A 16,741-nucleotide genomic window follows, 5' to 3' on the forward strand; every position below is an offset into this window, starting at 1 on the left:
CGAGAACCAGGCAAGGCTAACACCAGCGTCATGACTGGGGTTGCTCAGAAACAAACTTCTCGGACTCATCCTCTTTGGGCCTGATTTGTACATGCTTATTGAGGTAATCATGTTAAGTTCAGAAGCTCCACTTCTAGTATAACCTTGTTGCTCAGAGAAAAGGCCAACGGTATAATCAGGAAACCTCAACAATGTTTGCAAAAGTTTAATATCACCACCACGATTGCTCCTGCTTTGCACACTAGGAAAACTTTCCTTTTGTTATCAGAGTCATGATGAATACAGATTTGCATTTCTTGGGCAGGCAGCTACATGAGCTAGGACTCTACAAGTCTAAGATGAAAGGAAATACTTTCTTAGCTGGCAGCCCTCTAAAATCACTTTATTCAGTCTGGAGAAGGATACATTTGTTTGTCAACACAGGAAGTAGTACAAGGAAGTTTCAATATTTAAACAAAAATATGCACATCACTGCCAAAGTTTTTTTAAAGGCTTGGAAATAAAAGCACCAAAAGATTAACTGCATAATGTACAAAACACTCCCCACCCCATGACAGTTATCAGGTGTGAGGCACAGCAATTGGACAGAGGAGATGACTTGTGATTAGGAGTGGGCACAGGAGAGATTGTTGTGGAAGAGGCAGACCCTGGGCAATAGGGAGATAAATCAAAAGTGAGAGGTGTCAAAGGCAGACTGATTTCTTCCAACTCTTATCAAATATTGGCCCTCTAGTGAAGTCAGTAAGGGGTCATTCTCTCCTCTTCCTCCAATTCTGCCCTCAACTCCCTAGCCTTGGATATAAACAACATTAATACAAATGTTTAGCTGCATTGGTGGTTAAGCCAGATTAGTTTGGGAACCTGGTAATGTTTGCTTGCTTGTTTTAAAAAGTCCGTTCTGAGTCTCAAATTACCAACAATGTTATTTGTTTCATTAATAAGCTGCCTTTACTACTATGCTAACATGACCATCTTTGGTTTGTTTTGGGGCTGTCATGAAGAGAGGATTTCTACACTGAAAAGAACTGGAGAAAAGTGAGCACCCTTTTGAGAATATTTAAAATAGAAAAGATGACAAAGGTACAACACTAGTTGAGTATCCAATTTCATTCTTTGCAGACTTAATTAAAGTCAACAAGGTTTAAAGTCAAGATGCAGTAACATTTTAGGTCACATCTAGAAACCTGCTTATTTGTAAATGATCAACATAAACATACAGACAGGATGACAGGGACCTTTGAATAAACTTAAACCATGAATTGTGGAATGTCTCATAGAGGGCTTTTCTCTTTTTTTCATAAGTGATTATCTCACTCTTTAATTCCTGAAACAATGAGGTATGGCTTCCACCTAAATCAGATGAAATGTTTTGTTGCCTTTAAAATTCCATATATGTTTAAGAATTTATTGAAGTTATTATAAAAATGGAGTTTCTAAGCAATTCTTTTCTTTAAACTCTGATGGAATAATACAAATAAATAACAAAAAACCCTATCAAGGCTAACCTTTTTCAAAGCCATCAAGGAAGCTGGTGAGCACTTTGCAAGTCACGGCTCTGAAACAATGCTGATGAACTTAAAAGTGGTGGGAGTCTGACAAGGCTTGAGTATACTTGTGCCTCAACAGTCAACTAGAGATTACTAAATCCTAGAAACCTAATGAAAAGCAGATCTTTTCTTACTAAGGGGAAAGATTCTCTTTACCTAATAGAAATAGAATAATTTCAAGTTTTGATACAAAAACAATTAAAACAGGATAAAATGCTTATGGATGTTCAATCCATCCTTTGACTACTCACACAAGATTTTTTTTACATATTCCTCCTAGTCTATCTCCTTTAGACATAAACACACACAATTAAAAAATAGGTAACACACCAAACTTTTAGCTGTGTTATAAAATGTATACACCTTTCAAGGCCTTTTTTATTGTGGTTTTCCTTAAGTTTTATCCTTATTGTGATAAAGTTCGTGCAGTTCTACACTATTCAGTTAACTAAGTCTTAAGTCACAATAAAAACATAGAAATAATTTTTTAAAAAAGGAAGCTCATGGGTACTTTCTTCCATTCTCCTACCCTTTCAAGGCAACGTGAATGAAAATCACTATTTTGAGATCTGAACTTGTCATAATTTTTTGGAAGTTTTTTTCCTCAGCCAAAGCTACCTATTAAAATTAATCTGAATGAAGTATTTCAAAATACAAATCTATAAGATGCTTTAAAAAATTATTTCTGATACCATACTCCAAACATTTAGATAGGTTCATATGTGAATAAAATCCCAAATAAAGATTAAAAAATAAAGTCATTTAGAAATAACTGATTACTCTCATACATGTCATATGATTTACACTGAAATCATGGATTTTGAAAAAAGATACAAACATGTATTATCAATAAAAACACTAGTATACAACAACTTCAAACTAGATTATCCAAAGTGACACAAATGTTCTAAATCTTAAGGAAACTTAAAAATGTCTCTTTTTGTTAAATGTCTAATTTGTTAAAAAATAAAAGGGGGGGCAGGAAAAAACCAATCTAAGTGTGTTAGGAAATTTGTGGGGAAACTTGTTACTAAAGTATTGGTAGAAATTCTTAATATACATTATGCTATAACTTGAAACAGTTTAAATCATTTTCTTCAGTAAAAAAAATAATAATAATAATAAATTGATAAACTACAGTTTAATAATCACATGTAACAGAAGTGTGACTCTGTGATAATAAAAGAAGTGGTCACATAGTGCCTCAGATGTGGCTATGTCCTGAATTTCTCACTCTGAAGATACTGGGCCGACCTACCTTTAGGACAATTTTTATCAGCAGACACAGACAAAAGGTGTCTTTTTATCCTGTTTTCTTAAAGTTTGTATCACTGGTCTATAACAGATAGCAATGAGAGAGCTCTAGCAGGAGGTGAAACAAGAGGGTAACTGTGTTCTAAAAGAAATATTTATCTGTCTTTCGATCCAAGCTTCTCAATTAATTCCTGAAGAGGTGCCAACTCACGCCTATCAATCAGATTAAACTCCTAAAAGAGAAGAAAAATAAAATTTAAAAATAGATTTGAAGTTAAAACTCTGTAAATGTAATTCAGAGAAATTTCCAATCTCTAGTTTTCTGAAATCCAAAAGAATGATGGCATGATCTGTGACCATTTTAAAACAGGATTTTTATTCTTTTTCTTAAAATATAGGAGACTTACAAAATAAGTAACTGTGCGTATTAGCTTGATACTCACTATGTAAAACATTAAAATCAAAATTGTACATGCTTGCATTTATAAGACATCTGAAAACTGTACATTGGACCTTTGATAGTGGACACCTCTGGGGCAGTGGATCTTTTTGTTTCATATATCTACATCCATATCTATACTATACCTCTATCTATGCCATGCAACAATCTCAGAAGGAAAATAGAAAGAGTACAATACATTCCCCTTTGTGTGACATACAGAACTGCAATACACAGTATTTTCTATAACGCTACTAGTTTTTCCACCAAAAAATGTTATCTGGACATACTATACTTATATTTTGCACATAGAATGATATATCTTTAAAGTGAGGCTAAAGAAGTCCTGATTCTCTGATATCTTTTTGAAACAATGTGAATTATTTTGATTTTAAAAAGTACCAGTTCCAACTAAGGACCCATAAGACAACAAGCCACATTTCCGAAGGGGGTTGCCCGGTTTTAAGTTTCTAGCTGCTGATTTCAAAAGTTTTGGCCTGAGGTGAGACTTCTGGAAACTTAACCCATGATAGCAACTAACAGGTTATTCCAAAAGTTTCTTTTCCAGGTAGAAACATCTCATGAACAACCCAACTGCAGAAATATTTCAAAGCATCTTTTCACCCAGCAGTGGTGATGGAACAGAAGGGTACAGACAAGCTATCTTAGGTCATATCCTAACCAGAGACCTGGGCAGCCAGAGGCAGAAAGCCCCAAATGTGGGGGTGGGGAGGTGGGGAGTGTGTGTGATTATTTCTATACTGTTATGTATATCAGTGAAATAAACAATGTGGAAAAGAGAACCCTGCTATACTTAGCTCTACATCTCTAAATAAGACTCTATAAATTGCTCCTTATTAAAGCTACCAAGCCAAATGTGTCAACTTACCTGAACGAAGAAAATAAAGTGCTTAAATGAGGTGTTGAGATGGGCCTCCTCTTGCAGCTGCATCACAGAATCAAAGTGCTGGTGATAAATATGGGCATAAACCCTGAATAGACGCTTAAGAATGGTCTTTGCCACAGACATAAAGTTTTTGGGAAATGGGACACCTATAATCAAATATACATGTATATCTGTTAGTCTTTTATCTAATTGAATAGCAGAAATTTCAGGCATGGCCATGAACAACTCCAACACAAACACACATTCACAACACAAGCCTATTTCCACATTTTTTAAAAGGCAATGGAAAAACCTAAGTATATGAGGTATGCTCACATATCACGCTTTTTCTGACTGCCTTAGAATAGCAGGAACAGGTTATCAAAAGTTATATAAGCTGCTACTGAATCAAAGTTAAAATAAACATAATTTTGCTGTTTAACACTGAAGAGCTTCTCTCTAAGATTAAACGCAACAAGAATAAGTATTTTGACTATAAATAGAAAATTTTACTTTTTGTAATTTGTAACTATAAAATAAATTTTGCACACTCAACCAGGACTGGAAACTCTCCTAAGCAAAAGAAAAAAATTAAAGGCACATCCTGAGTCATCATAATCTACTGTTTACAGATAGAAAAGTATTTTATCTTCTGAATTACTCTGAAGAGCCAGTTTTCTTTCTTAAACTAGGAGTCCCCAACTTTTTAATTTTTTTAAAGTACTATTTTCATTTTCCTGTAGTCTAAGAAGGGGATATACTTTCTGAAAAAGGAAGGGTAGGCTCCCTATTTTTCAAAGAAAATAAACGCCTCCCTAGAAAAAACTGGGTAATCTCTCTCCAAACGGTGCAGGTAGGGATGTGACTGTTTACATTTACGAGAATATTAGTTGACAAGACCAAAGTATCTTAGAAGGCAGGGACAGAAGAAGGACAATACAACTGGCACTGTAAATAAACCCACAAGAAGGCACTTGCTTGCAAACAGTCTAGATTAGTTGGCCTTAGAGATCTATTCCAAACATTACTCTTGAAACATTTTCCTTCTTTAATCTTTCAATGGATAAAGGCTAAAACACTTTATCCTTTCCTGCATTTTAATTTCTCAATCAGTCCTTAACAGCTTGAAATTTAGTATATTTTGTTCTTATAATCTGATTTTCTTGAGGGTTTCCCCAACCTCCAAGTGTTAGCTAACAACTTGCCCCTTCAAACATTATTCTGGAACTCATGGGTATGTTACTCTGAACTGGCTCTTGTGTTCATGTACTGAAAAGATGTACTTTAAGTCAAACTCCTTTTCTCTCAGAATTTACAAATAGGCATCTTGATAATAAAAGGAACAGTAATAACTTGGGTATACTAGTTTAAAAATAAAGTTTCATCTAATATGAATAAATAATTGGCAAAAGTAAGATGTGGATAATAGCCTAATGAAGTAGGAAAGAATTCCAGAACATTAAGATAAATTATTAAAGAATGAGAAGCTGAGAAAATAGAATAAAGCTAAAAGTACTCTTTATCCTCCATAAGAGGAAAACTTTAATGAATAAATATCATGTTTTAATCTAAGCAATTTTTCCAAGCTCAGTTTAACAGAAACATTCAAGCATAGCCAATATGCAATAATGAATCTGTGAGAAAGAAAATAAAAGGTTTAATAGAATGAAAAAGTTGACCAATGGCAAACAAACAATATGATACAAAATTTTCTCCTGAAAAAGCCTATAATTAAACTGTAAAAAAAGGAATCTGCTATAGTCTGAATATTTGTGTCTCCCTACTGCAAAATTCATATGTTGACATCCTAAGCCCTGGTGATGGCATTAGTAGGTGAAGCCTTTGGGAGGTGATTAGGCCATGAAGGCAGAGCCCTCATGAATGGGCTTAGTGCCCTTATAAAAGAGGAAGGAGAGAGACTGCCCTTCTACAATGTGAGGACTAGGTAAGAAGTTAGCAGTCTGCTCCCAGAAGTGGACCTTCACCAGAACCCAACCCTGCTGGAGCCATGATCTTGGACTTTCAGCTTTCAGAACTGTGAGAAATAAGTTTCTATTGTTTATACGCCACCTAGCCTCTGGCATTTTTGTTATGGCAGCCCGAACAGACAATACAGAATCCAACAATGTGTTGTTCATAAGACATCCCTAAACCGAAAACGACAAGGACTAATCTCATCCATCAATACCAATGCCAAAATCTTAATCAAAATATTAGCAACTAAAAAATAGTCTTCCAGGAGAACATTAAAAACCTTATAGCCATCAACAACAGATACTGGAAAAATATCTGATAAAACTCTATGATCATACCTGACTTAAATCCACATACCTCTAATCAAAAGCAAGATTCCTGCTTCATTCTGAAATACTAGAAGCACTCACATAAAAAATAATAGCCTAATGAAGTAGGAAAGAATTCCAGAACATTAAGATAAATTATTAAAGAATGAGAAGCTGAGAAAATAGAATAAAGCTAAAAGTACTCTTTATCCTCCATAAGAGGAAAACTTTAATGAATAAATATCATGTTTTAATCTAAGATGTTTGCCATCATCACCGTAAGTCAGCACTGCTCGGTAGATACACCAGCTGGTGCAGTTAGGTAAGAGTTACACAGGAATACGTGTTAGAAAGAAAAAGGCAAAATTATTATACTTAAAAAACTCAAGAAAATCAACTCAAAACAACAGAAACAACCAAAATCTGATGGTCAACTATAACATTTATATAAAAATCAACAGCTTTTCTATATACTAAACAGTAACAAGTTGGAAACCAGATATCAATAAAAAAAAATATTAAATGTCTAGGATAAACTTAAGAAACCTGAAGGATAAGCACAAACTAAACTATAGAATTTTATAAGAGAAAATAATAAGAGACATGAATAAATGAAGAAATACACCTTGTTCTTGGCTAGGAAGACTCGGTATTGTCAAGAGAATCAGAAACCCTATATTAATCTACAAACTGAATGAAACCATAATCAAAATCTCACAAAGATTTTTTTTTACCTTGACAAAATGATTCTAAGTTCTTTGGAAGAACAAATATCCCAGAATAGCCGTGAATATTCTGAAAAAGAAGAGCACGGAAAAGAGACTAGCCCTACAAGATGCTCCAAGGTACATGGCTATGGTTAATTAAAACCGTCATTTCTATAGGAACAGATAAAGAGATTAAGAGACTCCAAAATATGTGGCAATTTGATAATTGGGAGAAAAGACACATGTATTTGATAAATAGTACTGGACAAACTGACTAGCATTTATAACTGGAAAAAAAAATGAAGGGAACATTGAGAAAAAAAATTCCTGATGGATTTAAATGTAAAAACAAAACCACAGAAATATTAAATGAAAATATGGTCAGATATTTTTATAATACGGAAGTAAGAAAAACCTTTCTAATCACTGATTAAAATCCAGACATCATTAAAGAAAGGATTAATAGGATAAAATAAGAATGTTACATGTAGCAAAAACATCTCATAAACACACTAAGACAAAAGGCAACCTTGGGAAAAATACACGCAACATGTATGACAAAGAGCTAGATCCTTAACATACAAAGAAATGAACAAAGGATATAAACAGAAAACACACAATGATCAATAAACCAAAAAATGCTCAATCTCATCAATATTTTTTAAATGTACCTTAAATTTCCCAAATTATAAAAGATTTAAAAAATGAGTAACAACTGCTATTGGTGAAGAAACACAGGCAGATACAAACATGTCTGAAGGGAGTATACATTTATAATCTTTTTGGAGAGAAATTTAGCAATCTGTTACATTTTTTTAAAGTGATAGAGCTTTAAAAAGAACATGTTAATTATTTAAAAGAAAATCAGTTCTATAACCCAAACTCACCAATCTTAGAAGGAAAAAGAGTTTCATCATCAAGCTGATCCTGAACCCAAGTCATCAAGTAGTCAATGTATTTTGGTGCAGAACATTTGATTGGCTTTTTAATATTAGTACCATCTGCCCAATGATATTCATATCTGAAGAGAAAAAAGATTTTACTGATAGTTTTCAAAAACATTAACAAATTGCAACTTGTAATCAAAGTAGGTTCACATTTTGTCAACAGAAGTTATATAAACCTTTAGTAAATTACCTAAACTTCTACTGAAGGTTACGGTGAGTTTCCTATAGAACTATTCTGAAATGTGACGGTTATAATTGGAAGAGAAAAGGAAGATAATGTGGCAGCTGGCAGTGCCAGAATAGATGTTTTCTGACAGAGCCCTGGGACAGATAAAGGAACTGCATTCTTGTCTATTAGGCAGAGAGTGCTGAGGACTGGGGAAGGGGATGATGGATCACCACATTCTGAGATCCTTGGCCATCAAATTATCACCAATAGAGTCAAGATTATAAAATCCTGTTTCTTGGAGAGGATGTAAAGAAATATCCTTAGGTATGCCATCTTTTTCCTATTCACATTTGCTGAGCTAGAATGATTAACAAGACTTACACAAAACTTCACTGTGTAAAATGTTTAAGCCATAGGTATGCTTAATTTTCCTACTTATTTTGTTTAAATTTCTTTTAAGGAAGTTTGAAAAATAAAACTTGAAACAACACAAAATAAAACATCTCTCCTAAAATACTATAATCATAATTGGACTATGAACTCATTGGGGACCTATTTATCCTTTATACCTGTAGCGAATTTAGAAAGGACTTTTTTTCCCATGAGGTAAACATCTTGATACCATCTATTATCACATAAAATCAGTCATTTGCTATAGGAAAGACAAAAACACACTAAAACATTAATCTCATCATACCTTGAGGATATTATGGGTGACAAAGAATTCCATCTCTTTCTCAATATTTCTTGAAATTTATTATAGTCAAATGTTAAAATCTAGCATCTTTAAGCCAGATAACAAAAGCAGCACAATTTAGAAGTAATTAACACTGAATAAGCACAAGAAAAACTAATCGAATATTAGTCAACCAAAAACTTTCAAGAAATTAATTTAAAAACCAGAAACAGAACCATATTGTTAATAAAATTGAAAAAATAACTTGCAATGCCAGATAAACCTAACTAAATTTTTTTTCCTTTTACTCCTACAATTGAACATTCATACTTACTCTAATGCAATTACAAAATAAAACACTAAGTACCAAATGCCAAAGTATTTAATAATAACTAAAAGCTTATAGATAAGTATTCAAGAACTCATAAAATTGAACTGCTTTTACACAAGCAAACAGATAAAAACAAAGTCTTCATTATTTAATTTCTATCAATCAGCAATTAGCTTTATTTAGTAATTCAAATACCTATATAATAGGTAGCAATATGTACCTTGGACCTGCAGACATGACTGGACAGCTTGCTTCAGTGCAGAATTCTGTAATAGTTCCGTATAACATGTTGATCTGGTTGAAGAAATCTACAGCTGGAAAGATAGTAGCAGAATTGTATTAAAGTGTCTGTGTGAAAACAACAAAGCATCAGACCTCTCAGTTGAAGGATAAATAGATAATGCATTGCGATTTTTGGCTGAATCCTTGAGAAATTCAATAATCCAGGATACTGTAAATTCTCTTTGTACATTGTCATATCTAAGTTAATCTTTTACATATATTCGCTTTTAATATCCTAAGCTTTTCATCGGCATATAATATCAGAAAAATAAAAATTAGAGATAATTCTAACTTAATGTTGACTATTATGTCATTAGCATATATAATTTGATTCCATCCTAGGGAATGAAAAAAACCATAGCTTCTTATCAATCTGGACCAAACAATACCATTTGTTAGAAAAGTGTTATAGAATATACTATAAGGTAGGCAATGTATCAGCTGCTATTAATAGGTATTTAAAAAATCTAATTCATCATAAAGAATTGAGGCCTAATGCATACCGAGGACATAAAAAACATAGGATAATGTCCCTTGCCCTGGAGCCTCCAAACTAACAGGAAGAACAAAATTACCAGAGATGAATAATACAACATATAAGGTAGTACCCAAAGGCCAACAATAAGTGCAAGAATTCAGAGAAAAGGCAACATATTGAGGAGCTGAGGTGCAAGGAGTACTTCCTAAAGGAGCTTCAGCTTGATCTGGAAGAAAATGGAAGAGGTTGGGAATGAGTGAAACAACTTCACTGAGTGAAACATATTCTGTGCAAGGAGAACCACATAAACCTTAAAACCACACAAGTTTTCAAAAATATTTTAGTTCCCTGTCTAAACGAGTACCTAAAAATCCACTAGGGCTTTTCGAGTTTCTTACAAAACAGATTAAAAAGTTCAATTTGTCAAAAGGAATTTTGTACAAAACTCCCTTTTATAAACCTTTCTCTTAATTAGTCATGTTTCTAAGAAAGTAATACTTCAGTGTACAATATTCATTCAAAACAAAGAGTATGCCCGGGTAGTGTGCTAGTTCATTGGTCTAAAGCAGCTGTTCTCCAAATGTGGTCTAGGAATTCCCTGTTTCAGGGGGAACCTGTGAGGTTGGAACACTTTTAATTGCTCTTTTCATTCTCATTCACTCAGGAGGCACAGTGGAGTTGGCACAGAGGCTCCATGATCACATCGCAACAGACTGAATGCAGAAGCAGACAAATGAATCCAAGCTCTCTCCTATTAAGCCAGACATTAAGATTTGCAAGCATGTAAAATAATGCCATACTTCTCACTAAAATTTATTCTGGAAAATAGTCATTTTTCATTAAAAAAATTTATACACACACACACATACAGGTAATGGGTTTATTATTGCTATTTTTAAAATAGTATTTAAAATTTCTCAGTTTTAATTTCTAACACAGTAAGTATCACTACATATAACCTATATAATGAAAAGCTCTTTGGGATTCTCAATAATTTTTAGGAGGATAAAGGGATTCTGAGACCAAAAGAATTGAGAACAGCTGATCTAGACCAATAAGTCTCAAAGGAAAATCTAAGACTAAAAGGCCAATAGATGCCTTCAGAATAAAAAAAAGATAATTTGAATAAGGTTTAAAAAAAGTTTTTCTTAATACATAATACTTCACATGGTCCCCATATCAAGATATACAGAAACATGCAGTGAAAAAAATCTGAATTCCAGTCACTCCAAATCCCCTCCTACACACAAGCAACTACTATATTATTTTTTTGTTTCTTCCCACCTAAGTTTCTTTATCTTGTTTTACACAAAAATATAACATATTACATAGTTCTGCATCTTGTTTTTTTCTCTTAGTAATATGAATAATGGCTTTTTAATGAGTTGAAAAAAAGTTTTTCTTAATGTGGCTACTAGAAAATTTTAAATTACATTTGTAGATTACATTATATTTCTATCAGATAGTGCTGACCAAGTCAACAATTATCAATAGCTGATTAACACCACATAAAAGACAACTAGACACTATGGGAGTATCTACACGACTGGAAGTATATACCACCATCTATGAAGTAGCCTTACAAACCAACAAAATCAAATCTGACTGATCTGAGCTCCTTATCTGTGCTAATACAGTAGCCACTAGCCACATGTGGCTACTTAAGTAAAATTAAATTGAAATACAAAATTCAGTCACATTAGCCACATTTCAAGTGCTAAAAGGCCACAGTAAAGATATGACAGCATTTGCATTATCACAGAAAGTTCTATTAGACAGTGCTGCTCTAGATCTAACGTTCTAGAGGAAATAAGAGGAACAGAACATCATAATGAATGCCTTGAGGATAATTCACACTGGAACAAAAATGAACTGGTTTCTTCAAGAACAACAAAACAAGGAAAAAAGACTATGAGGGGAAACCTATTAAGAGATTCAAGAAATATATGTACAGGCCTTCCTGGATGCTGATTCAAGCTAACCACATGTTTTATAAAAAGAAACATTTATAGGATAATCAGGGGAAATATGAACACTGATTAGATATTGTAATGTAAAGGAATGATGGTATTGTCATGATTTTTGATAATGTAAAGGAATGATGGTATTGTCGTGATTTTTCAAATAGGAATTGTTTTAGATACTGAAGTATTTATAGATAAAATGATATATCTGGGATTCACTTCAAATTAATCAGGATGAAATATATAGAAAAATCATGAACTGAACATAAATTGATAATTGTTGAAGCTGGTTAATGGCTACCTGGAAATTCGATGCACCCATTTCTCTACTTTTATAATTTGAAATTTTCCATGAAAAAGTTTAAAAAATTCCTGTAACAGCTGAAATTCTTCATAGATTTAAACCTTATCACCCAGAACTTATCTCAGAAATGATACACTCTAATATTCAAATGTCTAGCCTCAGCATTCCCTTCCATGTCATACCCCTACTTTCTTGAAGTCAGACTTTCAGTTCATGGCTCCCTCCATTTTCTCTCAATCTCTCAATTTCCTATGACTAATCCTAAATCACAACAATCAATCGACTGATGATCTAAATTGCAAGTGACTTTTCTGTATACATGGGCAGATGAGAGCTGTTGGAAATAGGAGCACAACTCTAAAGATTGGTTATCCTACAAAGTCATGGTCTAACACAGGTAGAATCTTTGCATTTACCAATCTTTTTACTGACCTTACTCAGCTCCATTCTCCCCAGAAATTACTCCAAAGCACTCATCATTTCTGTTCAGGTCTCTCGCCTCAATCACAAAAGCTACAACCAAGTATTTTGAAGAGAACACTATAGTTTTGGATGTATTTGTACTTACATGTTTCTTTACAGATAATCTACTATATTACAAACCTTATATCTGTAAAAGAAAATTCATTAACAACAAAATTTTAGCAAAATCTTCCTATAAACCAGCAAAGTAGAATGTTATTTAAAACTTACTGTTCACAGCAATCCATTCATTGAGATCCTCTCCCTCTGGCAACATAACGGCTTGTCTCAGATTCCCACTTCCTAGAGTTGCCTCTGCATGTTTTAAGAGTTCATACTGATGAGACCCTTCAGGGATATTCTTCTTTGGTTTGAATGTCTTGGAAGAGCGGCTGCTGCTGTTAGGTTAAAAGAAAAGGGACATCGACTGTATGACTAGAAGCAGAATGGCATAGTTTTAAGCACATAAACTGCTCATACAATAAAATAAAAAATATGCCCTAAAAAGTGCCAGCATTGATGGGGTGGGGAGTCGGGGTGATGAGCACAATGAAAGAATGCTTTAAGTTTCTTTCCTCACATTGAAACAGGATTAGTAGCACAATTTCACATAGAAGGCAACTGAAATACGCCTCATGAAGCAATGTGATGTAACAGAAAGGGCACTTTAACCAAAAGAAGAAAAAAACCTGAATTCTAGTCCTTGATCTGCTACTATCTCTGTGACTGCTTGAGAAACCTAACCTCCCTTTAACCTCAATTCCCACCTATAGATAAGTTGCTGGGAGGGGGGTAGCCCTCAGGTTCTCATAGGTCAAAGTTCAGTTTCTATGTCAAAATATTTGGGATACCATCAAAGCAAACCGCAGTGGATATAACACATTTTGATGTTTTTAGAGGAAAAAAATAAATGAGACAGAGATAACTGGTTTCTGAGGGAAAGAACAAGTTTTTATTCCTATCTCACACCATCCATAAGGACTTCCTAACATGACACAGAACCCCAAAACCTAAAAAAAAAAAAGAGATGGATTTCAAATCATAACAATTAAAAAACTTCAGTAACAAAGTAAAAAGACAAGTAACAAAAAAAATACTTGCAACATATACTACAAAGGATAAACTGGATAATGGGCTTCTATAATGTGTTAAGAAAAAAGGTAAGGAACCCTTTAGAAAATTGGGTTAAGGAGATGAATAGGCAATTCAGAAGGAAACCTATAATGACCAATGAACATGTGAAAAGCTGCTTAATTAAAGATTTATTTTTCTTTAATCTGAGTGTCAAAAGTTAAAACCAGCTAATTACAGTATGTGAAATTAGTACTTTAACACTCCTGGTGAAAATGCAGTGTTTTGGGGAGGGCAATATGGCAGTATATGTTAATTCTGAAATGCTCCTCAATTTATCCCTTCCACTTCTACGTCTCTCTTAGATGCGAATAAGGATGTGTTTTCCACAATTGTTTTTAATGGTGAAAAACCTGGAAACAAGCCTAAGGTTTATTAGTAAAAAGAATAAATAAGCTATGATATATCCACATCATGAAGTCTTGTAGTTAAAAACAAGAAACAAGAACAAGCTAGAGCTACATGTATTCACATGGAAGGATCTTAAGACAAAACCAAATGTACAGCAGGAGCCCATTTTGTAAATGCATAGAAAATATCAGAAAGGATACACATCAAACTGATATTGAGGATTACTTCTAAGAAGAAGAAGAGAACAAAACTGTGGGCTTTCACTTTACCTGAGTAATTTGAATTTTAAATAAGACTGATTACGAAGTGAAAAATTTAGAAAAGCTAAAAATCAAATACGAAAAGTTTTTAACATGATAAATAACTACGTTTAATAGGAAAAGTACTCAATTAGAAGGACTGGCCTTTTACAAATGGAAAACTAACAAGGAAAAAGATGATTCATGATTCAATATGATCTTCACCTGAATTAAGACTCTTGTGCTTCAAACGGCACATTCAAGACAGTGAAAGAAATTCACAAAATGGGAGAAAATATTTGCAAATCACAGATGTGATAAGGGACTTGTATCAAAGATAAAGAATTCTTAAAACTGAAAAACAAAAAGACAAATAACCTAATTTTAAAATGGTCCGAGGTTGTCAACTAAAAAGGAAAAAAAGTTTTTAAATGGTCAAGATTTGAAGACATTACTCCAAAGCGCACGAAAAGATGCTCATCTTTTTTATTCATTAGGGAAACACAAATTAAAATCACAATGAGATACCATGAAACATCTAATTAGGATGATTATAATCCAAAAGACAATTTAACAAGTACTAGCAAGGGTGTGGGTAAAATGAAACTCATACAGTACTGATGGGAACGCAAAATGGTGCAGTAATCTGAAAAAGTTTGGCAGTTCCTCAAAACATTAAACATAGTTACCGTGTAATTCAGCAATTCCACTCCTAGGTATATACCCAAGAGAAAACACGTACATCCAATAAAAAAATTTGTAGTACACAAAAGTTCATAGCAACATTATTCACAAAGCCAAAAAGTGGAAACTCAAATGATCATCAACAAAACGACGTTTAAAAGAAATACACAGCCTTACATTTAGGTCCAAAGAGCAACTAAGCAACTATACATCCACAAACAAACAAATAACTAAACATTAACTCATAAGAAAAATATTTGGGGGACGTGGGAGATTGTTCTATTAACATAGAAATTTGCAATTAAAATCTAAATCATACAGACTTTTCGACATGGTAGTCATACCTTACAAACTATACCCTTAAAAAAAAATAATTGAAAGGTGAGAAAAAGCGATTTGGACAAAGATTCTCAGTAGTGCTATTATTATAATAGAGAAAGAATCCAAATTTCTCACCATAAGTAAACTGTCGTAATGAAACACCATGTAACTTAATAACAACGTCAAGTATGTGGCTGATGTCCATTAACTAAAAATGGATATTTGTTCAATCATACAAAACACATCTAAGCAATATACTATGTGGAGAGAGCCACCTGAGAATAATGTGCGCAAACTGCAGCACTCCACGTTTTCCTGAGGCGGCATTTTACCGCGGGGGTAATTTAATTCTGACGATAATAAAGCTGGACAAACGGTGGAATGAAAAGCTAAGTCAGCAACGGATCGTTACTAGAAAAGGCTCCAGACTAGAGAGAAACTGAGAGCCTGTGGCCGGGCCCGCGGCTCCGCCTCCAGATCGACCCTCCGCCCTCATGGGCTTTCGGGCGGAAAAGTTTGGAGGCGCTACCGGCCTCAGGGCCTTTCTACTCCCCAACCTCCTCGCTCCGTTTCCTTTGCGTCGACTTTCATCTCCTTCTGTCTCGGCCCACGTCCCAGGCTCCCCCGTGGCCCTGAGCAAAGCAAGCGCCAGCCACCCCAACCACGGGCCCGGCCATCGCCCCAGGCTCCCTCTCTCCCCCTCCCTGACCTCGGCCCTCAGTCCTCAGCCCTGGACCCCTCAGCCCGGCCGCACTCACAAGAGGAAGCTCATCTTCTATTCTCAGAGGGAAGGGGAGGGGCCGCTGGCCCCGCCGCGGTAAGGATACGGAGCCGGCCCGGGAACCGCGAGGGAGCGGACAGTCCTCAGCCCGCCGACAGCGGAAGCGCTGGTGCGGCAGCTCCCAGGCTGGGGTCGAGACGGTATAAACCGCTGCAAGCTGCTGCGCCCACCTCACTCGCCCTTCCCACCTAGGCGAGCTCAAATGCGGAACCAGCATAATCTCGCGAGAGAAGGCTTTGCTCTGCCCTGCCCCGCCCCACCGCCGGGAGGGACGCGATGCGCCCCTTTTCACCCCGCCCTCTTTTGCAGCTCACCCAAACATCAGGCACCAGACCGGCATTTCTTCTCCCAGAGGCGTAGTGGCATTTCGGTCCTAGGTCTGGGAGAGTGGCTGCACATGTATTTGATCTAGCTTGTTGCTGTTGGATTCCTGATCCCTAGGTAGCATGGGGCTTCTATGAATGCTGCAATTTTTTTAAAATTTAATTTGGCTTTTAAATTGAGAT

The 16,741-nt window shown here is 35.0% G+C and overlaps 1 protein-coding gene across 2 annotated transcripts; it reads right to left on the minus strand.

Annotated features, from left to right (window-relative positions):
- Nucleotides 1-361: 361 nt before the first annotated feature.
- On the minus strand, nucleotides 362-16,456 carry MOB1A (MOB kinase activator 1A). Of its 2 annotated transcripts, none has more exons than XM_039852818.1 (6): nucleotides 16,213-16,456; nucleotides 12,960-13,123; nucleotides 9,459-9,552; nucleotides 8,003-8,136; nucleotides 4,130-4,293; nucleotides 362-3,034 (listed from the first exon to the last, which is right to left on the minus strand). In XM_039852818.1, exons 1-6 carry the CDS (start codon nucleotides 16,224-16,226, stop codon nucleotides 2,957-2,959), a joined length of 648 nt encoding a protein of 215 aa, XP_039708752.1. In that variant the 5' UTR covers nucleotides 16,227-16,456; the 3' UTR covers nucleotides 362-2,956. The 2 variants fall into 2 exon arrangements, with proteins under 2 accessions (XP_039708752.1, XP_039708751.1); XM_039852817.1 differs by having other exon boundaries at nucleotides 12,960-13,126; nucleotides 16,213-16,455.
- Between the last annotated feature and the right edge of the window lie 285 nt (nucleotides 16,457-16,741).

Source organism: Pteropus medius, unplaced genomic scaffold (assembly GCF_902729225.1).
Source record: "Pteropus medius unplaced genomic scaffold, Ma_sr-lr_union100, whole genome shotgun sequence".
NCBI lineage: Eukaryota > Metazoa > Chordata > Mammalia > Chiroptera > Pteropodidae > Pteropus > Pteropus medius.

Excerpts from the sequence above, each read along its gene's own strand:
- MOB1A (XM_039852817.1), bottom strand. Across the intron at positions 9,553-12,959 it reads TGAATGGATTGCTGTGAACA|CTGTAGATTTCTTCAACCAG; the intron begins GTAAGTTTTAAA and ends CTATCTTTCCAG. Across the intron at positions 4,294-8,002 it reads TCTTTTTCCTTCTAAGATTG|GTGTCCCATTTCCCAAAAAC; the intron begins GTGAGTTTGGGT and ends ATTTGATTATAG.